The sequence below is a fragment of the Leptopilina boulardi genome, unplaced genomic scaffold (genome assembly GCF_019393585.1).
Source record: "Leptopilina boulardi isolate dan_hultmark-lab unplaced genomic scaffold, ZJU_Lbou_2.1 LbouV2_213, whole genome shotgun sequence".
NCBI lineage: Eukaryota > Metazoa > Arthropoda > Insecta > Hymenoptera > Figitidae > Leptopilina > Leptopilina boulardi.
This window is the reverse complement of record NW_026137767.1, coordinates 2,662,187-2,690,150: the sequence shown is the minus strand read 5'-3', so window position 1 is coordinate 2,690,150 and position 27,964 is coordinate 2,662,187. Positions and strand designations below refer to the sequence as shown.

The 27,964-nt window shown below is 27.0% G+C and overlaps 2 protein-coding genes and 1 long non-coding RNA gene across 3 annotated transcripts in view; all 3 read right to left on the bottom strand.

The window, feature by feature from the left end:
* LOC127278946 (mothers against decapentaplegic homolog 6) overlaps positions 1-5,968 on the bottom strand; it is a 49,160-nt gene extending 43,192 nt beyond the window's left edge. Inside the window, exon 1 of the mRNA XM_051300917.1 lies at positions 5,630-5,968. The gene's annotated coding sequence lies outside the window, so the exon portion shown is untranslated. The remainder of the gene's footprint in view (positions 1-5,629) is intronic.
* An 18,661-nt stretch (positions 5,969-24,629) lies between these two features.
* LOC127278953 (uncharacterized) lies at positions 24,630-25,786 on the bottom strand. The gene is made up of 2 exons (XM_051300929.1): positions 25,662-25,786; positions 24,630-25,588 (listed from the first exon to the last, which is right to left on the bottom strand). Exons 1-2 carry the CDS (start codon positions 25,728-25,730, stop codon positions 25,265-25,267), a joined length of 393 nt encoding a protein of 130 aa, XP_051156886.1. The 5' UTR covers positions 25,731-25,786; the 3' UTR covers positions 24,630-25,264.
* Positions 25,787-26,083: 297 nt separating this feature from the next.
* Positions 26,084-27,795, bottom strand: LOC127278955 (uncharacterized). The gene is made up of 4 exons (XR_007842566.1): positions 27,497-27,795; positions 26,618-26,852; positions 26,217-26,397; positions 26,084-26,147 (listed from the first exon to the last, which is right to left on the bottom strand). It is a non-coding gene; the product is annotated as an uncharacterized LOC127278955 (long non-coding RNA).
* Between the last annotated feature and the right edge of the window lie 169 nt (positions 27,796-27,964).

The following is a 27,964-nucleotide window of genomic DNA, read 5'->3' as shown; positions in this document are numbered from 1 at the left end:
TCGGATTATTTCTTTTTACATTGAATTCACTTTTATTTTTAAAAAAATCTTTTTATTATACCAAATACTATTTTTCTAATGCGTTCAATATTATTTAATAACAAAAGTTGATTACTAAAATTATACTAAATTTTACAATTCTTATCGTAAATATTGTATATTGTAAATTGTAAATAAAATCAAGAAATTGTGAAATTTTTCACATTTTAATAAATTTACAATTTATTACATATTTTATTTCTATTAACAATTAGATATTAAAATTTTAATAATTCCTTAATATATAAGAATAATTGCATAGGAATTTATCAAGAAATTTTATTTAGATAGTTTTTCAAAATCAAAAGACAAATTTTCATGAATTTGAAATTGGAAATAAAAAAATATGAAAGTTACTTTTATAAAACAAATTTGAAGTTTAATTTCTGCAAATTATTAACGAATTCAGAATTTTGTCAAAGTTTTAAGGGGACTTTCTGGTTTAGAATTGACAAAAAAGGAAGGTTTTAAAACTTTTATTGTAAGAACAGTATTAAAGAAATTGTAAAAACTATTTTTGGACATTGTAGCACATTGCGTAGAGAAAATTTAAAAAATATGTTTGAGTGTATTTAGTTCAATTTCATAGCTGTAGGTGGCGTCTTCCAAAAGATACCTTTTTTTTGGTACGTTAGATTCCGGGCAACCTGTAATACATAAATTCAAATTCCAAACGGGAATCTCTTCATAAGGATTTATTCTTGTGCCTAAACCTCAAAAACGATTTTTTTTAAAGGTTTTTTTATTTTTTATGTACATTTTTCTCAAAAACTCGCAAAAACGCCGTGTTTTTGGGTCAATTTACCTCCATATAAAAACACAGGGGGTAGAAATATGAGTTTTTAGAGGTTTAGGCACCAGTTTTTTAAATAAAGAATCGAAAAATTTTTGGAATTTCAAAATCGGTTCGGTAGATTTCGAGAAAAGCTCTGTACCAGTTTGAAAAATGAGTTTTCGAGAAAAACGCGTTCAAAGTTTTCATAACATAATTCATTGAGTCATGAATATCAAACAACTTTTTATTACAACAGAACTTCGTATCCCGCTGTTTTTGGGGTCGCTGATTACGAATTTGATGTCCGTTTTGGAAAATCCAAAATGGCGGACAAAAAAAAAAAAATTCAACCGGATTTGCTTAAAACTTGTTACTCGGGGGTTTTTGGGGTCGCTGATTACGAATTTGATGTCCGTTTTTGAAAATTCAAACTGGCGGATCCAATATGGCGGACGAAAAAATAAAAATTTAACCGGATTTGCTTAAAATTTGCTACTCGGGGGTTTTTGGGGTCGCTGATTACGAATTTGATGTTCCTAGAACGTTAATGTTTTGTGCCTATATTCATAACTAGCAATCTCAAAAGGCCACAAGTAACCATTTTCAACTAAATTTAATTAATTTCTTAATCTTTGTCCGCCATATTAGATCCGCCATTTTGTATTTTCAAAAACTGACATCAAATTCGTAATCAGCGACCCCAAAAACCCCCGAGTAACAAGTTTTAAGCAAATCCGGTTGAATTTTTATTTTTTCGTCCGCCATATTGGATCCGACATTTTGTATTTTCAAAAACTGACATCAAATTCGTAATCAGCGACCCCAACAACCCTCGAGTAACATGTTTCAAGCTAATATCAATAAAAGAGGAACACCAAATATGTAAATAAGATAACTGTAGATTGTTGTTGAAATACATACCGTAATAAATATTGTTATAACTTTTGTTTTTGTACATATTTTTTAAAAAACGTTTTGGGACAGTAATTCTATGATACTATGGAACATTTTTAAGCAAAAAAAAAAAAATCGATTTTTTTGAAATTCTAAACCAGAAAGTCCCCTTAAGTTCAAATGGTTTAAAAAAAATTACACTTTATGAGAAATGTGAGAATTTTTAGCAAAAAATGTTTCCTCGCAGAATACTTTATATAGAATTTCGTGAACTCAAAAATAGTATTATAAGGAATCATTGTTATGTGCCAAAATATTAACCGGTTAACCGGTGGAGCATTTTCCAGTTTTCGTGACAATTCTGGTAGAAGCCAATTATCAACAAAATTTCATAAAAACTGGTTCTAGAAGGTTTTTTGTGCTTCTGATTCCATTCCCAAACTCAGTTTCCATTTTGCACCATCCTAACCCGTGTGGAAAAATCTTGTGGAAGTCTAGCGTCTAGAAATAGTCTTTCCAGTCATAGGCAAGCCCGTCTAAACTAGTCGGTCTTGCTATTCGCTAAGAAGCGTTTCAATGGACGTAGTCGAGTTCGTCTTATCTAGACCGTTTTTCAAGACTCAGGCCAGCGACTTTACAGCGCTACTTCACTGAAAAAAAATTCTAGTTAGAATAACCAGAATTCTGGTTAGGGTATATTTAACATTTTGATTCTGGTTAGGTTAACCAGAATTCTGGTTATTTTAACGAGAATTCTAGTTAATTCAATTAGAATTCTGGTTAACATAATTAGAAAGTAATGTTAAATATAGCCTAACCAGAATTTTTTTTTCAGTGAATTGACAAACGTATAGGTTATGGTCGTTTGCGATTGTCAGTGTACTTTTATAGTTGTTGCACTTTTGTGAAATTCTTTTTTTTGTAAAATACTTTTGTAAAATGCTTTTGTAAAATACTTTTGTAAAATACTTTTGTAAAATACTTTTGTAAAATACTTTTATGAAATACTTTTGCGAATTACTTTTGTAATTGTGTACAAATATTTTTAAATTTTTATGAAATACTTTTGCGAATTACTTTTATAATTGTGTACAAATATTTTTACAATTTTTACTAATTACAATTTAATATATTTTATAATTAGTAATTAATATTATTTAAATTATATTTATATATTGCTGTTAATTTCAATAAAAATATTCTTTGTTTTTTTATAGATTTTTGAAATTTATTTTTTTAATCGAAGAAAAAACTTTGTCACGAATTTATTTATTTTTATATTATATATCCATTAACATAACCTCAAACTAAAAAGTAGTTTTTAACAAAACTAAAAATATATTTAAAATTTATTACACCCAAATTCGACATATCCAATTGTACAATATATATTAATTTAAATAATATTAATTACTATATAATTATAAAATATATTAAATTGTTATTAGTAAAAATTGTAAAAAATATATTATTTAAAAATATTTGTACACAACTACAAAAGTAATTCGCAAAAGTATTTCACAAAAGTATTTCATAAAAGTATTTTACAAAAGTGCAACAACTATAAAAGTACACTGACAACCGCAAACGACCATAACCTATACGTTTGTCAAGTAGCGCTGTAAAGTCGCTGGCCTGAGTCTTGAAAATCGGTCTAGATAAGACGAACTCGACTACGTCTATTGAAACATCTTTATTATGGATTATTTCAATATTATTCATTATAATTATACCTATAATATTGTAATAATTAAAGAATTATTATTTGATACATTATAGAGATGATAAATCATAAATATAACGTAAAAAACAATATTATTATTAATATATATATATTATATTATAATATTATTAACAATAAAGGCAATGGATATGGCTTTTATATAAATAGAAATAATTTTATAATTATATTAAAAATATATATGTAATTTAAGGATAAAAACTTTTTGAATTTAGCATAAAGGCGCGCCAAAAACATCACCGGTATTAACAGATTGTCGCCAAGTAGCCAGCGTGGCCCCGTGGTTAGCGTAGTAGGTTTGCGAGTGTTAGGTCGTGGGTTCGGTGCCCAGTGCGAGCGAGATTTTTCAAATTAGATTAGGTGTTATTTCCACAGGTGTTGTTAATTAATCTTAAGTGATAATATAAAAATAGTAAAAAACTTCGGATTAAATTAATTAAATAATAATAAATTTTTTTTGAAATTACTAATAATAATTAAATGAGGAGATAAGTTGTCTTGACTTATAAGATTCCAATACAACTTATCTCCTTATTATTAATAAATTAAAATCATATTATTAATGAATACTAATGTTGTTTTAATTTTATCTATAAATATAATAATACGTAATATTAATAGGATTATTATTATTATTACTATTATTATTAAGAATTATTGAACGCGAGAATCAAGACCTGGACAGCTTGTCTAACTCTAGACCGTAGCATGGAACTTTCGTTCCATTTCTGATCGGGGGCTCGACAAGACCGTCTGGCCTGGGTCTATAGAGACGTTAGACAGTCTGTCCAGCGTCCTACCAGCGCCCCGAAATTTTTCCACACGGGAAAGGGGTACATAAAAAAAAAATTTGTGTGGCTGTGTTGTCGTAATATTGAGGTGAAGATTCAGAATTTTACAAAAATAACGCCTTATTCGGGTAGAGATTTCCGAAAAACGGTTATATACCAATTTTTGTTCAAATCGGTTGAAATTTTCAAGAGTTATTCAAATATGTACATATATACATATAATACAGTACCAGAATTGGCATGTTTTTTTTGTACATATATGATACAGTACCAGTTAACCGGTTAATATTATTTGTCCAAAAAATTTATTTTTAATAAAATGCATATTTGAGGAAAATTCAATATGGCGGCAAAATTAGTCAATTCGACAAATATGCAATTTGAGGAAAATAAATTTTTATACAAAATATACTCTGGTAGATTGACTATACGAATCCTTATTCTATTTTTGAGTTCTTCACAAAATTGTAACTCAATCTATTAAGTATACATATTTTGCGTAAAAAAAAAATTTTAAATCACAATCACATAACTTCACGGAGAAAAATGGAAAAACGAATAAAGTTCACTATAAAAAAAAGGAGTTGAATTTCAACTCCCTAAGGGATGCTATAAAAGTCCCACCCTTTTGGAGTTGAAGCGAAGGGAGTTAATCCTTTACGAGTTAATTTTATGCCTAGGGAGTTAGTTTTAAGGAGTTAATTTAATTATTAACTCCCTTTTTGAGTTGATTTTTAACTCGAAAATTTTAACTCCCAACTCCCAGTAACGTTAACTCCCTAATTTTCTTACAGTGTAACTTTTACTATACTTTAAAAGTAAAACGGGAATTGTCCGTAGTTTCTGCGCATTTCTGGCAAGTTTTACTCAAGAAATAGTAAAATTTACTCCTGAAATAGTAAAAATTATTTCGGAAATATTAAATTTTACTATTTCTGGAGTAAAAATTGCCAGAAATGCGCAGAAACTTCGGACAGTTACGGTTTTACTTTTAAAGTACAGTAAAAGTTACTTTATTCATTTTTCCATTTTTCTCTGTCCTTAAATTGATTAGGATAGTTTGCTTTTTGTTATAGTTGTTATTATAAGTAGTTAAATTACTCAAGAAAAATGAATATCAATTTTTAAAATTGATTAAAAAATCAATTCTAAAAACTGACATACAAATTTTTCCAACACTTTTTTTTCCCCTATATATATTTTTGTCCCAAAAATAATTTTTTTTTATCGCAGACTGCAAAAGGGTTTAAATTCTCAGTATGATGATGTTACATGTAGATGAAACCAATTATTATTTAAGCGTAATTTGCAAAAACAAGTTTTGCATGATTACTTTAGACTGACTCTCATTATATGACCAATTTTTTTTTCTTCATTTTTTCTCCTTACCTTATTTTAACAGCATATTTTCTTTCTTTGCTTGCATCCCTCTTTTGGTTTGATTATTATAATTCCTTCATGGCCTCCACATCCTTGGTACTTGAGTGTCCCAGCAGCTCAATTAACTTTCGATCAAAGTGCCCTTCTCTCTTATAAGCTGAGCACCACCAAAACTATACAGAGAGAGAGAGAGAGTGAGAGGTAGACACAATCACAAAGTATACATAACCATCGCATAGAAGGGGGTCTGGTTTCAGATTCGAGCCTCCTCAACAACCGCACATGGGCCGCATACAATCATTTAAAAAAAGGGTCGCAAACTTCCAGGATTATATGTTCGATGTAGATGATCATCTAAGTACGATGACTTTGTTCTTTGATCCTTTTCCGATGGTATAAGATTATTATATATTCTTTCAAATTCTGCTGCAAGGAAAAATATTTAATAATTACTTTATTAAAAAAAAAAAAATTGATCCCCTGTACTGTTAAATAAATAACTAAATAATTATATTCTAAATATTAAATAATTATGTGGTGTAAATATTTTTCTAATATAATTTTCTCGAGACCATTATTACATCAAGTTTCCAATCGTCTATACTAAACTGCGAACTATAATTAAACTCAAAGAGTTTATTATAACACTTTTCACTAATTAGAATTAATATCTTGATTTTCACGTATATCTAAAGATCATTAAATGCGTCTTATGATGTTTTAAGTACGTTTTAATTTATTTAAGTTTATGGAAAATTTTTTTCCCGAATTTCGTACATAATTTTGTTGAACTAAATTATGTATTTTCAAAGAAACTATTTAAGATAAACTTTTTTTTTAAAGAGAAAATAAACAATATTGTTTAATAAAACTGTCATTAAAAATCATTATTTAGAATTTTCATTTTTACAAATATTATAATTATTTTTTAGACGAATATTCTTTTTTTGAATTCGTATTTGACAGAAATTATTTTTTAAACAAATTTTTATTTGACAGACTTCTTATTTTACAGAATTTCTCTTTAACACAACTTTTTATTTAAATTTCAATTTATCTGAATTTCAATTTAGAATAATTCTTATTCAACAGAATTTAAAGTGATCCCAATTATTGAATATCAGAATTTTCAAATTACCAAATCTTCATTTGTTTAAATATTTGTTTGTACGAATTGTTATTAGATGGAAATGATCGAACAAATAATCGAAAGTAAAATTTCGGCGCGATTTTTAAAATTTACCAATCACGTTCTTCTTGATAAATTCTGATTTGCAGTTTCGGAAAAATGAAAATTCTGCGTTTAAAAAATTATATTAAACAACAATTCGTGCAAATAAAAATTTGGACAAATGAAGATTCAAAAAAATTGAAATTCTGACATTTAAAATTTAATTGAATGAAAATTAGGTTAAAATAAAAATTCCAATTCTAGTAAATACAAAGGTGTATGAAGAGAAATTCTATGAAATAGAAATTCTGTCAAATAAAAATTCGGTATCTAAAAATTTTGTTAAGTTAAAACTCTTTTAAAATTAAATTATTTAAAATAATAATTGAAAAAATAAAAATTCATTTAAAAAACAAGCTTCAGATCGACATTAAGGTGCAAAAAAGTTGTTTTAGTCGATTTAAATTAGAAGAAAAGTAAAAAAAAGTCGATTTTTTAAATTCTAATAAATTTATAATTCAATAAATATTTTATTTCTATTAAAATAAAAAAAATATGAAAGTTAAAAAACAATTTTGAAGTTTAATTTATGCCAATTATTTATGAATTCAGAATTTTGTCAAAGTTTCAAGTTTAAATGCAGTTAAAAATAATTTCAGTCACTTATTTTTCAAAATAAGATATCTTTACAAGAAATAGAACAATTTTTACCTAATTTAAAATAATTGAATTTTAGAAGAACTTAATAAAAATATAAAAAAACATATTTAAGATTTTTAGAAATAATTGAATGTCAGAAGATTTTAAATTAAAAATTTCTTGTAAAATTGAATTGCAGAAGACTTTTTTTTAAAAATTATGGACAATAATTAAATATTAAAAAATTGTAATTAAATAATTAAACAAAATTTAAATAATTGAATTTAAGAAGAACTTGGTTAAAATTATTGAAAATAATTAACATGTCGAAGGGCTACATTCCAGATTTTTAGAATTAATCAAATTTCAGGAGATATTAAATTGAAAATTTTTATAAATTTGAATTACAGAGGACTTTTTTAAACAAAATTTTAGGCAATAATTGAATTTTTGAGAATTTTAAATTGAAAAATGTTTTATAAATAATTCAATTTTCGAAGAATTTCATTAAAATTATTGGAAATAATTAATTTTGCAGACTTTTTAGATTAAAATTTTTAAAATAATTAAATGTTGGAAGTACTACAGTTTTTACCAAAAAAAAGTCATAGATATTTGTTTTTTTTACTGTGGTTTAATAAATTAATTAAGTTATAATTTTATTCTTTAAAATAAGTCGAAAATGTTGCCTTTTATTAAAATGAGTCGAAAAACGTTGCATTTCCAAGAAAAGTCGAGAAAAAGTCGTATAGGTATACAATCCGACGGATGAAAAATTAACAGTATCAAATAAAATTGTTGAAAATGAAAATTCTAACTAATGATTTATATGAAATAATCATTCACCCTCCCCCCTTTTTTTTAATTTTTTACGAAAAAATTAATTTGGAAAAAGTAAAAATTTGTTCTTTGTCCCCTTATACGCACTTTGTAAGATGCGTGTTAAATTTTCCACACGTTCTTGCATATAAGTGCGCGTGAAATGCTACATCAAAATTTAAACATCCTCTTTTTCTTCGTGTTCAGAAAGCGAAACACTGTATGCATTTGAAATGTTACCGGCGCCAACGATTGCTATATGTATGAGGTTTATATACCCGTACCAAATAAATTCTCTGCACTCTTGGTTCATTCATTCGATGATTTTATTTCATTCTATTTTGAAAGACGAAAATTGTTCGTATGTATTCTGATGCACTTTCGACAGCGCGTGGCGCCATTCTTAAGATATCGTGCGTCGATGCTGAGCACGGACGACTCTGCGCCTATTGGACGTGTGGACGAGCAAAATATTCGCGATTCCATTTCTATCTTAAAACAACGGCGCCGTTCTGCTCAACAATGCAGACACCGCTGCAAATAGATAACTTCAACATCGGATCACATATACAAAGTGACTCATAATTCAGGTGTCAGATGCAAATAATAATAATGAGACATCAAAAATTTTATTGCAACCAACGCACCTCAACTATATATATTATATGCATGTATATGCTATTTGGACCAAGTCGAAGTTTTAGACCTGTTTGCATCGCCCATTAAAATAATAATTAATGGCAAAAAAATTAATGTTCTGAACTCGAGGTCAAACCATAACTTTTATGTTTTTGGGGCCGCTGAAACCAAATCTAAAGTCAGTTTAACCCCATCACTTCAGGTATTTGACATAACCTCAAAAACCCTCAAAATTCGTCCTCAAAATTTTAATACCAAGAAAAGTTCGGATATATGTCTTACCATATGAGTACTTTATATTCTTGGGGTTGCTGAAGCCGATTCTGAAGTCTATTTATAACCCCACCACGTCAGGTTTTTGACATAACATAAAAAAACATTAAAAAATTCAAATTTTTTCAAGGTTATGTCAAAAGCCTGCCCAAGTAGAAATCTGCCACTGGCGTAGTACTGACCCAACACTAGCAGTCAGTATAACATAGTACTGACTGCCGTACTGGGCCAGTAGTGGGCCAACCCTGGCTGGTAACGCTGTCCAGTACTGATTTTGTCCCGCTCACCAGTACTAACGTAGTACTAGAATAATACTGGCATAATACTGGCAAAGTACTCATCCGGAGTTAAAATCTTACTTTATATTACAAAATGCTATTGCACACTTTCCATTGCAAATTTCATCCTTGTAAGCTTATTACTCCCATTTTTACATTTAATAGTTAATGTTATTAATGTTATATTTTGATTTCGAAGACCGTATTATCTATTGATCACGAAAATAAAATGAATTTATTCTAGAATTTTTTTTCCTCACAAAAATTTATAATTATTTCAAAGATTTTTTGAAATAAAACTATGTATATCAATTTCAGTTGAATATTGTTAATAAATTATTTTACCGTAAATAATTATATTAAAACAAAAAAAATGATTGATAAATTACATATTTAAAAATAAGTTAATAAAAAACGACTGTAAAATATAAATGGTAAAAAAGTTTGAAAATTTAATTAAAAAATATATCGAATTATGAAGAACTGTCGAGTATTAAGGAGTGTGATAATATAAATTTGCGATATTCTACTTTTAACAACAAAAATGAAAACACAAAGAATTAACTATTTGTCGCGTTTATTATTAATTAAATAAACAATATTAATAAAAAATCATCGTTTTCTACCTATTAGAACAGTTTTGAGACTTTTTTATTTAATGTTTTTTTACCAGCGACATAGTACTGATTCGGTGTGAATGACAGTGTTCTGCCAATACTGGTTTTAATATTTTTTTACCTCCGACATACTACTTATTCGGTGTATTAGTCAGTAAATTGCCAGTACTGAAAGTCAATACCGACGGCCAGTATTGGGTCAGTACCATGCTGGTGTTTAATTCCGGCGAGCTACTGACATTTCTATTTGGGTGACGTGAAGGTGTTAAGTAGACTTTAGGTTTGGCTTCAGCGACCCCAAAAACAAAGTAGACTTATAGATCCGAATTTTCTTGATTTTAAAATTTAAGGACGAATTTTGAGGTTTTTTGAGGTTATATCAATTACCTGACGTGATGGGGTTAAACTGATTTTAGATTCGGTGTTTCAGCGACCCCAAAAACATGAAGTAATCATGGCCCTACTGAAAATCCCTGTATAAGATCTTGTACAATTTCCTGTACAGGATCAGCAACTGAACTTGTACAAGTTCTGACCAGTTCCTGTAGAGGAAAATGCATACGAATTTGGAACAAGTTCATGTGTGAGATCTTGTACAAGAAAGATACTTGTACAAGAAAATGTACATGATCTTGTACAATGTCATGTATAAGTACTTGTACATGAACACGTCCATGTTCTTGCACATGTTAATTCATGTTTTTCTTTACTAAAAATTAAAAACTTCAAAGGCTGCGCAATAGTTTACTTTAACCTTTACAGCTGCGCAATAGTTTTCAGCATGCATGAGTTACGAATCTTGTAGGGGGTTTCAGTAGGGGGTTTTCGACCTTAAGCTCAGAACATTAATTTTTTTGTATGCCTCTGTATAATTAAAGGCCATTGATTAAAATTTACTAATTTAAATAATAGTCTTACTAAATGAATTTGTAGTTTTCTACCAATGATTATAGTCACACAGGTTTACAAATTTCAAATTTTTTTTTTGTCACTCGAACAAAACATTTTTTTTCGATTAATATGTGTTTTTTGAGTAAGAAAATCATATTTAAAATTTTTTTCCCTCGTGCAATTTTTTTGGAACAGCAAATTATGCATTTTCGAGGTGTGACCTCACATAAAGTCACCGGTAGAGAAAGCAGTTAATCCAAATGTAAAAAATAAATCACCATTTGAAAGATAATTAAATTACCTCTCAAACCATTGGTCAACCAATAAAATCCATTCAAAATTGTCTGAGTTACAGTCGATCAAATTTCAAATTTCAATCAAACTTTAAGGATTTTTAGGCATTCGTCTAACTTTCGCTAATTTTTTCAAATTCAAGCAACCAAAAAAATGCAGGTTTTAAATTTTTTATTAATAGTATATTTAATTACGAAACTTTTAAGCCTTTATAGACCTCGATCGGATAAAAAATGACAATTCTACACATAGATTTATTGAACAAAGTACTTTTTCACTTTTAGTATATTTTCAAGTGATTTCGTATAAAACTAAGTTAAGCAAAGATCACCAAAATGAGTACTCAGGGATTTTCGGGGTCGCTGATTACGAATTCGAGGTCAGTTTTTGAAAATTCAAAATGGCGGATCCAATATGGCGGACAAAATTTTAGTAATTAGAGCTAAGTACTCCAAAATAAGTACTCGAGGGTTTTCGTGGTCGCTGATTACGAATCTGAGGTCAGCTTTTCAAAATTCATAATGGTGGATCCCGTATATTATAATTTTATTTACGTTATCGCGTAGTGACAATATCTACAGTCTGGTTTGATTTTATTTCCAATAGTACTATATTTTATATAATTGGAAACTCCCCCTCGAAAACCCCCGAGTACTCATTTTGGTGAGCTTCGCTTAACTTAGGTTTATACAAAACTGATATAGATCGAAATCACTTGAAAATATACTAAAAGTTAAAAAGTATTTTGTTCAATAAATCTAGTGTAGACTTGTCATTTTTTATCCGATCGAGGTTTATAAAGGCTTAAAAGTTTCATAATTAAATATACTATTAATAAAAAATTTAAAACCTGCATTTTTTTGGTTGTTTGAATTTGAAAAAATTAGCGAAAGTTAGACGAATGCCTAAAAATCCTTAAAGTTTGATTGAAATTTGATCGACTGTAACTCTGACAATTTTGAATGGATTTTATTGGTTGACCAATGGTTTGAGAGGTAATTTAATTATCTTTCAAATGGTGATTTATTTTTTACATTTGGATTAACTGCTTTCTCTACCGGTGACTTTATGTGAGGTCACACCTCGAAAATGCATAATTTGCTGTTCCAAAAAAATTGCACGAGGGAAAAAAATTTTAAATATGATTTTCTTACTCAAAAAACACATATTAATCGAAAAAAAAATGTTTTGTTCGAGTGATAATTTCACTGTAAACCTGTGTCATTTTCGACTAAATATTATAGTCAAAACGGTTACTAATTTAAATTTCCCCTTTATAACCTGATATATTAGAGAATATATATAAAGATCCATTTATAATGATTCACAAGAAATTTTTATTTCTTTCTTTAGACATTGGATTGGACAGCTTAGTAATGAGACCGGAAGTGTCGAAGAGCACGGCGCCAGTCCAAATCGAAATAATGTTTCTTAGACGGCACCTGGCCACCAGCGTGCCAGCATAATGTGAAGAACAGGACGTCTCTAAGATCTGTTACGTGTTACGATTGGTTGCAAACTGCTTAAATACCATTCGCTATGTATTTTATAAAGTGGTAGACCTTTGATGGAAACAGGTGCACTTTATAAACTTCCTGGATACATATATAGTGCCTGCTGCTGCTACTTGGGTGCAATTTCCTTTTCAAAAAATATTTTCCAATTCTACTTTTTTGGTCATGTGTACTTTTAAACATGGATTTATTACAGCAATGCACCATTCAAAATTAACCGTTATTAGTCATCCAATATGAATTCTAGAAAGTATCAAATTGGTATTAAAATTATTATCAAATTGTTCCAAATTTTAGGCTACGGATTGTACGACTTATTTCGACTCATTTTACAAAATAATATTACAAATTAATTAATTTATTAAATTAAAAATAAAAAACCTATGACTTTTTTTTAAGTACAAAATTTAGCTCTTCCAACATTCAGTTATTTTGAAAATTTGAATCTTAAAAGTCTGTGCAAAATTAATTATTTTCAATAATTTAAAAAAAAAAATTTTTAAATTGAATTATTTAAAACATTTTTCAATTTAAAATTCTCTATAAAATTCAATTATTGCCTAAAATTGTTTAAAAAATCTTCTGCAATTCAAATTTACAAACATTTTCAATTAAAAATATCCTGAAATTAAATTAATTATTCTCAAAATTTGGATTGTAGTCCTGAAATTCAATTATTTTTTAAATTTCTATTAAAAATTCTTCGCCAAATTAATAATTCACAATAATTTTAAGCAATTTTTTCTAAAATTCAAGTACTAGAAATATTTTTTAATTATTTAATTAAAAGATTAAATTTAATATTTAAATAATTATTAAATTTTTCGGAAATTCAATTATTTTAAACATGCGTGTAGATAAAAATTCTATACCATTTCTGATAAAGTATATTTTATTTTTTAAAAGTGCGACTAAATTTTTTTTAACCATTTCAATTTTAAACTTTGACAAAATTTTGAATTCGTCAATAATAATTTTGCATAAATCAGAATTGAAATTTTTTTTAACTTTTTTAAACTTTGACAATACTGGGCCACTAATGGCAGACAAGATTGGCCCAGTAATGGCGTCTGATACTTGGCTGCCGACGTCCAACCGCAGTTAACACCACAAGAGTCGGCTCAATATTGTCTGCCAAGACTCGTTGCCTGTTTTAACAAAACTGGGCCAGTATTGGGCCGTTTTGCTTTTTGCACTTGGGTGAATATTCCCTAAAATTTTATGGATATTGTTAAATATCTTTTGGCGATTATTTCCCAGGATTTTTTGATGAAATTTCCCAAAAATTTTTGTAAAAATGTTCCTCAAATATTAGTGTGAATATTTCAAAAAAATTTTGTTGATATAATTTTCCTCAAAGTTTTGTGGATACCTAATCAACAAATGAATATTATTTCTTTGTCAAAAAGTGTCAAGTTCCAGTTTTTGTTTACACAATATAATCTGATAATCCCTTTAACCCAAGTGTTTCTTTTGGGTATAGTGTATACATTATATTTTGCATTGTAATTCAAAACGGATTTCTATTACTGATCATTAAACTCGAATAGTAGATTATGCGGTTGCCTTATTGGCTTATACTTTATGAATTAGGAAACAATGTTTGAATGAGATGTTTTTTTTTAAATTTTGAAATAACATTTAATTTAAGAATTGTTTTCTAATTCATATACACCCAAAAAAATATTTCATTGTCGTTTATTTGAGACAAGTAAAATTTATTTGAAATAAATATTACATATTTGACAGAAAGCCTATAATAACATTATATTTGTTTTAATTAAAAAATTTTATTCAGCACAAAGAAAATTTATTTAAAATAAATAAATATTTATTTGGCTCAGAAACAAATATTGTTTTTCTCTGATGGGTACAATACTTCTTAAGAAAGATTAAGATTAAGCCTGCAGGTAAGTCGAAGTATCGTTTTACTTTTAGGATCATGCCCAATAATAGAATTTTTTTATTATTGTCATGTATTATTTAAATTATAATAATTGATATAATAAATCAATTAATATAATTAAGAGATGGGGCGATAAAATGAAATGAAAGAATCAATTAAAAAGAAAACGATATCGACAATAAAAAATTATCAAAAATATAATTTTGATATTTTTTAAAATAACTATTTAAATGAACTTTAATTTTACTTTTATGTAATCCCTTAAAAAATAAAAAAAACATTAAAAATATCTTACACATCAGAAGGTGATATAACGACGTATATTATATCCACGTGTGCTTGATCACAAAATATTACTCACATTACTCACATCTCAAATAAACACATAAATTTTATTTGCAACGGTTTTTCGAAATCGACATAATTCATTTCATTCGAAATATAAAAATAAAATCAAAAATTCTAATAAAAATGCAGTGCAAATAATTCACTCAACTTTTAAAAATATGAAGAAAGTTTATATATTTTAAAAATTTACCACACGTTGCGTTGCAGAGTCAACTACTTGTTGCTTAAAAGTATAGAAATATAAATTTACTTCTCATAAAGAGCAAAAATTTGTATTTGTTTCAAGTTTAGTTTTATAAAAGTATTAAATATTAAATTTTTTATTAAAAATTATAATAATTATTATTATAATATTTAATTTAATAATGTTAAAAAAAACTTTATTTGATTCAAATAATTGGTTACTTAAATATTATCAAATAAATATTTAATTGTATAAAATTATTATTATTTGAGTCAATTAAATGGTATTTGCTTCAAATACAGAAATTATTGGTTCAAATAAAGTTTATTTAATTCAAATAAAAATTATTTGGTTTAAATAAATATTTATTTGATAGTAGTCAAGTAATCGAGTATTTGAATCAAATACATTTATTTTCAGTGTATCAAATAAATATTTCTTTGTACCCAATAATTTTTATTTGTTTCAAGAACAAAAATTATTGGTTTAAATACAGTTTATTTAATACAAATAAATATTTATTTGATGATAATAGTTAAGTAACCGATTATTTGAATCAAATATTTTTTCATTGTACAATAATACCGTTAAAAGTTAATAAAAAATTGATTTAATAATAGAAAAATGTAACGAAATTAAAAGTGAAAAGTTTTTAAATTTTCTCTGATAAAACTTTTGTAATAAATTCAATGCATTAAAATAATTTAAAGAAACCAGATCAGATTATTTTTTAAGAGACAAAAAAAAGAGAATTTTCATTTAAAAATAAGTTATTATATAAAAAAAAAATGTTTGAAAAAAGTTTTCTTAAATTTCATCTTTCATGGAAAATTTTGTTGAAATTAAAAGATAATTACCCATTGCAAATATGCGGTAATAAGTATCAAATTAAAATAATAACACAAAAGAGTTGAAGTTAATAAATTAGTAAAATTCGAAGTAAAATGTAATTATAAATCAATAAGAAGATCTTATATAATGTCTAGTCTAGACAAAGCCTAAAAGTCTTAATTAGTTATATAATAAGTTTTAAATAAACTGTAAATTGTGTTAATTTTGCTTTACAGCTAATAACTTTCTAGTTTTCTGTCTAGATGACCAAAAATAGATATAATAAATTATATTATGCTTATCACACAATTGTAAATAGATATGGAGCTTATCGTGAAAATTTAAGTAAACTCACATTGAATATATGAATTTTTGAAGAGACTCTAGTTAGAAGATTAGATATACATTTTATTTAGACAAATAAATGAAAGAAAAAAAGAAAGAAAATAGTTTTGAAATGTTTGTCCTCTCGCTCTAGAAATGAATAATACGAAGGATCGCGGAGAGTAACCGCTGAAACACTGGCCGCGTGGTGACTTGCATCCCCTATATTATTTGTAAGGACAACTGGCGTACGACGGCGCAAATCGCGACATGCGGCGCGCCAGATCGTGGCGACGCGGATCTTGACGCCATTTATTGTATCCATGCCGCACTCACTCGGCGCTCGTCTATCACCCCGCTATCTGGCTTTTCCACCCTTATTTCTATGTTATATGGGCGCAAGAGGGTGAATTCGGCACGAGGCGACGAAATCGGTCCCAAGGGCCTCTGCCAAATTCGGCAGGGGTTGTAGGTCACTCTTGCCAAACATTGCCAACATTGCGGTGACTAAATATCGAGACACATTTAATGTCTCAAATTAATTTGTCACAATTTTTATTTCATATAGAATTTCATTCCATTAAACCGATTTTCTATATTACCTATATGCAAGCCTCGGATTATATGACTTTCTTTTCTAAAATACTACTTTTATCGACTTATTTTGATAATATGCGACTTTTTCGACTTTTTTTTTTAAACAGTTTTTACAACATTTTTAAACAAAATACTTTTTTTTGTATACATTATTCAGATCTTCTTCAGATATTTTTTATTTCAATTATTTAACAAATTTTTAACTAAAATTCTTCTCTAAATTAATTATTTTCAATAGTTTTATTGAAATTCCTCACAAATTCAATTATCTTAAACTATTTTTCAATTAAAAATTTTATGATATTCAACAATTGTTTACAATTTAAAAAAAAATCAAATCATCTAAAACTGTTTGAAATTTAATAATTTCAATTATTTTTTAATGATTTTTATAATATTGTTCAAAAACTTCAATTATCAAAAAGCATTTTTTACAATTTAAAAAAACGTTTGAAATTCAATTTTTGCCTATAATTTCTAATAAATTTTTTAGTAACAGAAATAACCGAAAATTTGGAACACAAATCTCTTAAAGTTCAATTACATTCAAAAATTTGAATATTGTAAATCTTCAAAATATCAATTATTTGCAAAATTTAAATTGTAATTTGTCGAAAACTTATTTTTTTAAAAGATCTCAATAGAAATTGATTCAATAAAAATACCAATTCAATAATTGTTTAAAATTTTAAAAAAATCATTACCAAAAATTTAAATTCAAAATCACTTGAAATTCAATTATTTTCAAAAATTTCAAATTAAAACCTTTTTAAATTTAATTATTTCTAAAAAAAATTTCCATCTAATTTCATCTAAATTCAATTCAGTTAAGTTTAATTTATTATTGCCTAAAATTTAACAAAATCGAAATTTAATGATTTTAAAAAGTTTCAATTAAAAACTCTAAAATTAAATTGTTGTCAGAAATTAGAAAAAAACTTCATCAATATTATTATCATATTATTTCAAATTTAAAATATTTTGCAATTTAATTATTTAAAAAAAAGAATTTAAAAATCTGTAAAACTTAATATTATTGTCCGCAATTTGTTTGATCATTAAAACTATAAACTGTGACAAAACTTTTAATTTGAATAAATTGCTTAAATACGACTTTGAAAAATTTTAAAAATTGAACTCTCTAAATCTGAATAAGTGAAATTTCACTTAAAATGTGTCAAAAGTCTTCCACGTAGAAAAATAAGTGTATATGCACTTTTAAATAAGTGGTTTTCACTCAAAAATAAGTGAAGTTTCACTTATTTTTAAGTGCATATACACTTATTTTTCTACGTGGAAGACTTTTGACACATTTTAAGTGAAATTTCACTTATTCAGATTTAGAGAGAACTTTAATAATATTTTTTAGAAATTTATTCTACATAATTAAAATTTTGAAAATATGTCTTATTTCGATTCTGTTATATTCGAAATTAATTTTTCTTGGTAATATTCTTATTAAGAAATTAATTTAATGAATTTAATATCTAGTAACATTAGTTATTTAAAGCAAAATATTTATTAACTAATTAAATTTAATTAAAATAAAATAATCGACTTTTTTGGGAATGTAAATCAACTAAAACTAAATCGACTTTTTTGCGTCTTAAAGTTGATCCGAGGTCTGACGTTACACAATTTTTATATGGGTGATTCTCCAGAAATCGCTCACTTTTGACAATGGTACTTTTTTTAAGGTAGTATTACACTTTAGAAGCAGTAAAAAAAGGGTTCAAACAAAAATTTTTTTCTCGTTAATTACTTTATTTAAAGAAAAGAAACCTTCTGTACAATATTAAGGACAAATAGTTCTTCAAGAAAAAATAAAGAAAATTTTTTTATTGGATCTTTCTGGTCATCAGAGGGCACTGAAGTCAAGGTAAAAAAAATTTGGTCAATCGTCGGACAAGCTGCAGCCTCTCAGGGGCATCGGATTTAAAAACAAAAAAAGCGTTTTAAAGCTGAGACACGTGGTTAAGCATTGTGCATTGACCGATAAAAAATATTTAAAAATGACGAATTCAAAAAATTTTGCAAAAAAAGGGGTTTTTTTTGGCAGTTTTTGGGTCGTAGCTAAAAACCAAAAAGGAATAGATAATCGGTTTTAGGCATAATGCCTGCAGGCTTAAATTACGAAGAAAAAGATATTTTTTTCTTTTTTTTTTTGATAAATAGAACCCGAGTTATGTTGTCCGCCAGTTTAAAAAACATCGTTACGAGAAAAACGCATATAGAGTTTTAACTCCCAAATGTACAAATTGTTATCAAACTTTGACGCTGTATTTTCGCAATTAAACTCTATAAAAAAAGTTTTCAATAGCCCTTTCTTATGTGCCAAGAACCGCTCTTTCGAATGGTAAATAAGAAAATTTTGTAAATTTTTAAGTAAACAAATTATACTTGTTTCTTTAAATAAAAAACGCAAAACTGGCGCTGTATGCGTGAATACACTGAGCTGCATTTTATTCTGTAACTTTTTTATTTCGTCGAATTTTGATTTAATATTTTGGGATTATATTTCCAAGATGATTTGGAACAAGAAAATGCAAAAAAATCGATTTTTTTGACGGTGTAAAGTGTAATACTACCTTAAATTAATTTTTTTCGTACTAATTTCATTACTTAGCATTAAAAAAAACTTAATCAACAAGTATTTGAGCTTAAATTTATATTTTACGTCCTGTGTGAGGAATTATGGAATTTAGCTTTCCTATACTAGAACTGAGCTACTCAATTTTGAATACAAATGTTGGGATATGTAGTTTCAAATCAAATATTTATTTTTAAATAATTAATAAATATTGTAAACTTATAGCAACAGTAGTATTTTTCTTTCACCATATCTGATAAACATAAAACATTATTTAAAAAATTCATTACATACATAAATTGACAAAACTATAATAAAAACATAACCTCTAAATTTACCCATTTAAGTACATACCTTTGCTTTAAATAAAACTTTAGCCAATTTATCAATTTGAAGCTGCAATTAATGTTAATATTATTATTATAATAAAATAATTAATTACATAACTTAAAATAAACTACAATTAGATTAAATATTGAAAACGAACGTCTACATGACTTCGTTTGTGAACTGCTGACAGTTCAGTGGACAATCAGTAGTGGACGAATTCCACTATTATGCATTGCTCTTTCGAAATTGAATTCTTATAAATTGAAAATATTTTAATCATTTATCTAACTTATATACAGAAAATTGTTTTATTAAAATGTAGTTATTAGTTTTTATATTCATATTTAATTGTAAATAAAGTATTTTGACAAAGATAAAACCAAAGGGCATAGCCTTTGCGCGTTATACATACCTGAGCATAAAATATAGAAACAGGAGCCGGAGTTTACAAGCCGAAGAAAATTGTTTTGGTACATATTTACACGGAAAAAAATTTTCTGTAGAATTTACAGAAACTCCTGCGCCATCTACTGATGTTTCTCCAAATAGAGAAATATGTAGAATCATTGGCATTAAAATCTGTTAATTCTACAAGTTTGAGCTACAGTTCTTAAAAACTGTTGAGTGACCAAATTATGTATACTATATGGGGATAATATATATTTGGTAGAGTACCGTAAAATGAGGTAAAGTCGGCGTTTGCGGGTAAAGTCGGCCGGCGCTTTAAACACTTGAATATTGTATTTCATTTATTAATTTACATTAATTCTAACTACATTTTTAATAAAACTCGGATTTCTTCTGGAAAAAAGTAATAGTTAAACTTTAAAATGATTTAAAGCGCCGGCCGACTTTACCCTCAAACGCCGACTTTACCCCATTTTACGGTATTTCTTATAGGTTATATTCTCCTCCGACTACATTAAATTCGCGGAACATTATTGTATAAATTAGTATAACTTCTATGTAAATAAATTCATCCTTCAATAATTTTCTAACAAAAAAAATGAGGAGCAAGTTTTCAAAACTTATGATAAATCCACTTTTTCTTATGTCGAGAAATTGAAACAAACGACTTTTCTCACTTAATCACTACAGTAAATTTCAAAATAAAAAATTTGTAATAATTTATTTCTATAATAATGTTTATATACTTAAGACGTTTCCTTTTAAATTAAACTTTATAACAATTAAATGATTGAAAAGTTATGGTAATTTTTTATAATAACAAACTTAAAAATTTTAAGTCATCTGGGTTATGTCAAAAATTTTTAAATTGAAAATTCGTTATTAAAAAAATGTTGCTGTTACATTTAACTATGATAGGTCGTTTTGTGAGGTCAATAATATATTTAATTTATATTTATCTCAATTTATTTGAAAAATGGAATTATCAGCTTTTGAAAACATACATACAAATACATTTTTTGTTTGATTATAACGACACAATTGTTTTAATTTTTTCAATCTATATTCTACTTTCATACAATTTTGTGTCCGATACTGAAAAAAATATATTTCATTCAAATATACTTAACTATTTTCAATTATATGGTATTTGTTTTAAATACAGATTATGTAATTTAAATGAAAGTTATTTGGTTCAAGTGAATATGTATTTAATAATAGTCAAGTAATCGAATATTATTTGAATCAAATAAATTTTTTTTCAGTGGAAAACAATTTTTATTATTCAAAAAAAGCAATTTATTTTTAATTGAATTTCTGAAATTACTTTTTTGTTTTAATTATATGTCAGAAGTTCAGAAAGTTCAAAGAAAGGAAATCATTTTAGTGATCTTTAAATTCCTTAAAATTACTACTGAAATTCATAAAAACATTTAGAATTTGTAGAACATTTTCAATTTTATTTTAGTTATAGAAACTGATATAGAAAATTCATAATTTATATTTATAGGTTTTAATTAATAATGATTAGAAATAAGAATTTAGAAGTGTTTTATTTTTCAAATTTATAAACATTTTCTGAAACAATTATAGAATTTCTATTAAACTGAGCTTTCAGTTAAAGAGCATATCGTGTTGAAATGTACAAACCCGTCTTTTTTTTGGTTAAAACACATTCTACCCATACATTTTATATCTTTTGACAAAACCGGACTTAAACTTTCTGAGACTTGGTAAGCATGATAATGCGAATCAAAAGCTATTGTATTTAAAGAATACATTAAAAATTTAATTTCTTTGGCGGAAACAAGAATTTTCTCAATTTGTCCAAACTGAGGTAAATCTTCGGTTATTTCAATTAAAATAACCATTCCGCTTTTATATTTAATTCCTTCTATTTTAACATAATTAACACTTATTTCATTTGATAAACGATGAGAGCCACAAGACATTTCACGAGGGCCTACTTTTATGTCGTCGTCAATAATCGAAGTATAATTAAGCTGTGCTATTAGCAACTGGTGCTTCATGGCAATGGTTTTTAAAATATTTTTCTTGCAATGGGTTGATGTAGCAGTTTGTTTTAATTCTTTGTTTTTCGATTCAAACCGTATTGACCATAAATGAACCAATGGACCATCCTGTAGAAAAATTTCTGGAAAATGAGTCATGTTGTGGAATTTAGGTGTTAAATGTTCGAAAAGCTTGATATATAGGGAATGATGTTCACTTATTAATTCTCTCAGTACATGAACATCACTTCGAAGGAGTCTAGGAGCAGTAACAATATCTACTATTTGTCTCAGTTTTAAATATAATTCCCAACATTCATTTCCGCGTGGAACTAAATCTCCAATCATTACTCCTAAGTAACGAATAAAACATGCCATTTCAGAGGCTGACATTTTTAATTTCGATTTTGATTTAAGACGATCTTCCGCAATAGGCATTGGTTTGTTTGCACTTTCTACATCCCCATAGTTAAAACATTCAATCCTTTCATTTAAAAGCGACAACTTAAAAAATTCATCGACATATATAAATTTATGTAAAATTCGAACAATCACGTAATATGCTACACCCTCGAAAATATCATGCATGATGTCAACAGATTTGTTAATTGTTAGGTGAAAATTAGCTACACCGGGAAAACAACATAAATATTTTATACCAGTTAATGAATATAGTTACCTATCTTTAAATCATTCTCGTATGACTCTTTTGTTCTCAAAAGATTTGAATTTTCTTTTGTAAGATGTTTTGAAACAGATGATTCTACGTGACATATTCGACATGAATATTTTGCTGAGAATGATTCCACGAATCCAAAAATGCTATTAAGCCCTAAGTTATCGCCAAGAACTAAAGCTAAACGAAAATAGATACGTCGTTCGATTCCATCAATTTTAAAAACGATCCCTTCTTTGTAAAGATAATCCAATTCGAATAAAAGTGGTTTTAATATACAATAATTTTGAAACTGACTTCTGTGTTTTGATCGAAAAAGTAATGTTGCGAAAATACATTTAAGTTTAGACACAAGACGTGGTGGTAGACAGGGTATTGATGCATAAATTGCACCAAGTTTATTTTTCCCTGCGTGTGACCCTAAAGCGTTGCCAGTCTCAAAATCATCGAAGAAAAGAAAAATCGGTAACTCCAAACGATTGTCTATTGTACATCTGTTTTTCCACAGTGAGCCTTGTACAGTGCGGTCTCGTAACTGCAACATTTGAAACTGCAACAGTTTCGTTACTGCAACACCCCACCTCGACCACCGGACTTGAAACTGAAACGTGACGTCGGCAGCTTTCAGTGCCGTATCTACAGCGGAAAATGAATATCAAGTATTCATAAATAAAAATGAAAAAAAACTCTAAAATTGTTTTATAATTAAAATTTAAAATAAAATTGATAAATAAAATAAATTATAAAATATATAAAGTAAATAAATATATAAATAATTATAAAAATATAATTAAAATTTAATTATGTAATTATTAAATGTTTCATATAAATATAAAAGTTTGGTGTCATTTTTAAAATATTAGTGATATATAATATGCAAATTGGATTTGATATTCATCTTCTGCGTAGTAATTAATAAATAATAATAATACATATATTTGAAAATATAAACACCTCTTAATAGATTTCAATACACACAAATGAAAAGTGTTTTCATTGAATGATGAAGCAGTTTCAGTGACTGTTTCAAATCGGAATAGTTTGGATGTCCGGTAAATTTTAGGAATTATTGAAAAAATTTTATGAAATATAACTTGTGCGCAAAAAGTGACTCAAATTTTGGATAAAAAGTATAATTGCCATCAATAGTAAGTATTAATAAATAATTAAATATTAATTCAATGTAAAACTTTACTTAATTCACTATATAAAAAAACATATTAGTAATGAAAATATAAATAATATATAATAATATATAGTTTCAAAGTGAAAGTATGAAAGTAGTCCGTTTTTCAGGGGTCTTAAATTTTCTCGCGTATAGTAGGTATGTACGTCCCTGAAATGGTAGGTAGTGGGATATGTTGCAGTATCAAGTCCGAAAGAGTGGGAAATTTCAGAGAATGTTGCAGTTACGAGACCGCACTGTATAAAATTCGAGAAAATTTTATCTTCATTTTGTAAAATTTTTACGTAAGATAATGTTTCATTTAAAACACCAGGTAAATTAAAAAATCTTGTTAAACTATCAACTAATGGAATATGAATTCCCTTCACAAAAACGGTTTGTTGAATAATTATTCTCTTAACACGTTTTCGCATTTTAGTTTGTCCAATAACATATTCTTTTGGAGATACATACAAAGCCTCTTTTTTGTATACTCTCTAAATTTGAATCAGCGATAAGTATACCACTGGTACGAATCAGCGGATATACACTGAAAAATCAGTGAAATTCCACTAATTCATCAGTGCATATAAGCTGATTAGAATCAGTGGTATACTTATAGCTGAGAATCAGCGAGATTCCGCTGATTCAAATTTAGAGAGTAATTCGAAACGTAAATACTCTGTCGATACATCTTTGAATGGATTTTTATTTTTATCAAAAACTTCCGTAATTGAGTTTACGATTGACTTAGGACAATGTTGGAGATTTTTTTCCACCTCTTGCTTCAAGTATGGTATATAAGATTGTTCTAATGTTTCAGACATTTTTTCAACAAAAGTTTGAACAACATTTCTGGGAATGGATGAATTGTAAAGTTCTAATGTCAGTTTTAAAATTTCTTGTTTTATGTCAATCATTTTCTTTTGACTCGCCATTTTTTAGATTATGTATTTTCTTTAAAACAAATAAAGATAAAATAAAACGAATATAATAAATATAGACAGTCTCAAAAACGTACTAACTTACTAATGTTTTCATATAATATAATATTTTTCTCCATAGTTATCAGTAGTATCACAAAAAATTCTTATTTTCTACTAACTGAACTTTAAAATCAAAACTGAATGTTGAAATTTTACTGCAGCTGAGTAATTAATTTATTTACAGCTGAGTCCTCTTTCTCTACTGAAATATTATAAACGAATTTTTGTAGAAAAATCCAGCATCCAGCGCTTTCAATAGGATAGCTGGCATTAAGAGCGAAAAAAACTTTTAAACAAGTATCGATTGCTTTTAAGGGCGAGTCAACCAAATATGACGTTTCATTTATAATGACAATAAATGAGCAATTAATTTCTTCAAAAGGACCACATAAGACTGGATACGGTTGAAAAGTTAAATTTTCGCTTGCGTAAATTTCTCTCTTTTTTTCTTGATATGGTGTCAAATCCTCGTACGTCTAAAAAAAATTTTTTAGAAAAAATAATTTAGAAAAGTGGGAGTTGAATAGAATAAATTTTATAATTTACTACCTCAATGTGAAGCAAGAAGGAATCAAGAACATCATGCTTAGTAGGAGTCCAATTGGCATTCTTCTTCATTTTGCGATAAGACGATCCTATTAAGTATGGTAGAACAATAAGTGCAACTAACTCTATTTTACCTACATAAACAAAAGAATTTTTAAGTTAAACAAAAATTAATTAATTTAAGTAAATAATTTATACCGCAATAAAATTTAAATGACTATTTTTCAACAAATTATAATTATTTTTTAAGTAACATTTTCAAATAAAGACAAAAAAGAATTTTATTTATGATTGAAAGATGAAAATTCCTTTCATTTTACCTTGGCCGATTAAATTTTTGTTTTTTTCTAATATTTCAGCAATTTCAGCATGCTGTTTGGTATTTCCTTTCTTTTTTGATAGATCAATAATTTTTTTTGCGACTGTGGACCAGTTTAGTAGGAATTTTCCACTATTTATTCCATAAATGGAATCAAAATCATGCAGAAGCTGAAAAATAAATCAATTTTACTGCAATAGATATTTTTATTGTGTTTTTTAAAAATTAATTTTACTTACCAGTTGAATGCCAAAATTCCTTGTAAGCATTTAAACGTATCATAATACTCTTTAATGCTTAATTTTTTTAAATTTAAACGGACTTCTCTAGTTGCATTCCATGCACTTAGTAAAATATTTTCCGGCTCTAAATTGTTTTTTAGAAAGTGTAAAGCAACTGATATGTCATCGTTGGATAATACTAAATTGAATAATTAATAAATTACAAATTTTGTTCAAATTTTCTTATGTCTTTCTTTAAAGCAGAGTCTACAATGAGAGTGAGTGCGCACCGATGTCCCTAGTTATAAATATTCTAAAGCATACTTCAGTATACCTATAGCTATGAATATCGGTGCGCACCCTCTCTCATTGTAGACTCTGCTTAAAGAAAAATAAGAATTTATATAAAAAGTACGTACCTTCTATAGAGATCTCACTTTCCAAATTTTGTTTCCCTTTTGATTTTTTTTTATATAATTTATTTCGTTTAAAAGTCTTCTCTTTTCGTTATATTTATTATATAATTTACCTCGAGGATTAATGCTCTCTCCATTAGAACCTTGTGTTAATGGCATGTACCAGGCTTCGGGCAATTCAGTAGGAAAAATTTCTTTAATTTCACTTCTTAATTTAAGAAATTTCTCTCGTTTTATCCTGAAAGTTAAATCTAAACAATTTTCGCACATTTCGAATTCATTTTCTATTATAATTGAACTGAGTTCTACATCCAAAACTTGTTTCTTGCTTTTATAATAAGCTAAAATTATTCTTCCTCGAAAATTTGAATTAAGTAATGTGAACACTGAATCTAAAAATAACACATATGAAAAGAATTAAATTAAATCAATTGAAATGTCAAAACGCTGAACAAATGTTTACTTGACGTCAAATCTAAAATATCAGCTCCCGAAATGTTAATTGGGATATCATCTAATAAAATATTTTGTCTTGTTGAAATTTCTAAATTAATATCAGCCAACGAAGAATAATAATTCTGGTTTCTGTCCTCAAAACTTTTCTCATCAGAAACATTGTGCGAATTTGATTTTTCTTTATTTCTTTTTTCTAAAATTTCCCGATGCCTTATGAAAGTGCATTGGTCGCCAATTTCTGGTATTAATGTATTTATATTTTCCGAAGTTAAATAAAATAAATTTACTGAATCAATTTTATGTTCTACAAATAATAAATTGAAGTATAATTAATAAATTAAATTAGACAAATACATAAAATAAAAAAAAATCTGCAAATAAATCGTATTTGAGGTTATGTTAAGAAATGACAGAAAATATACTTACGTTTAAATGTCTCAATTAAATCAGACAATTCCATTCTTTTAAATGACTTTGAACAAATATGTCCAAATTGAAAAACTATTAATCAATATAATATGTATTATAATTTAAACAAAAAATATATAAATACACTTTCTTGCCGACACTATGATAATAATAAAAACACTAAATTCGCCTTAACCTCTCGCACTCAATCGTACTCAGCCTTAGTCGAATCACTGCATTGTTTTTGCGCATGCGTTAAATCCTTACAGAAAATATCTGTAGAATTAACAGATTTAGGAACATGTAAAATCTCTAAATCGATGTTAAAGAATTACCAGAAAATTTTTTTCCGTGTACATACAGGTTTGCTGCCTCTAACCAGCTAGTAGGTCGATTTTATCCTAAGTTTTGAAAATCCATCATTTTAAATGGAGACGGAGTTTACAGAGGCAATAAAAATACGCAACAAAAAAATGATTATTATTA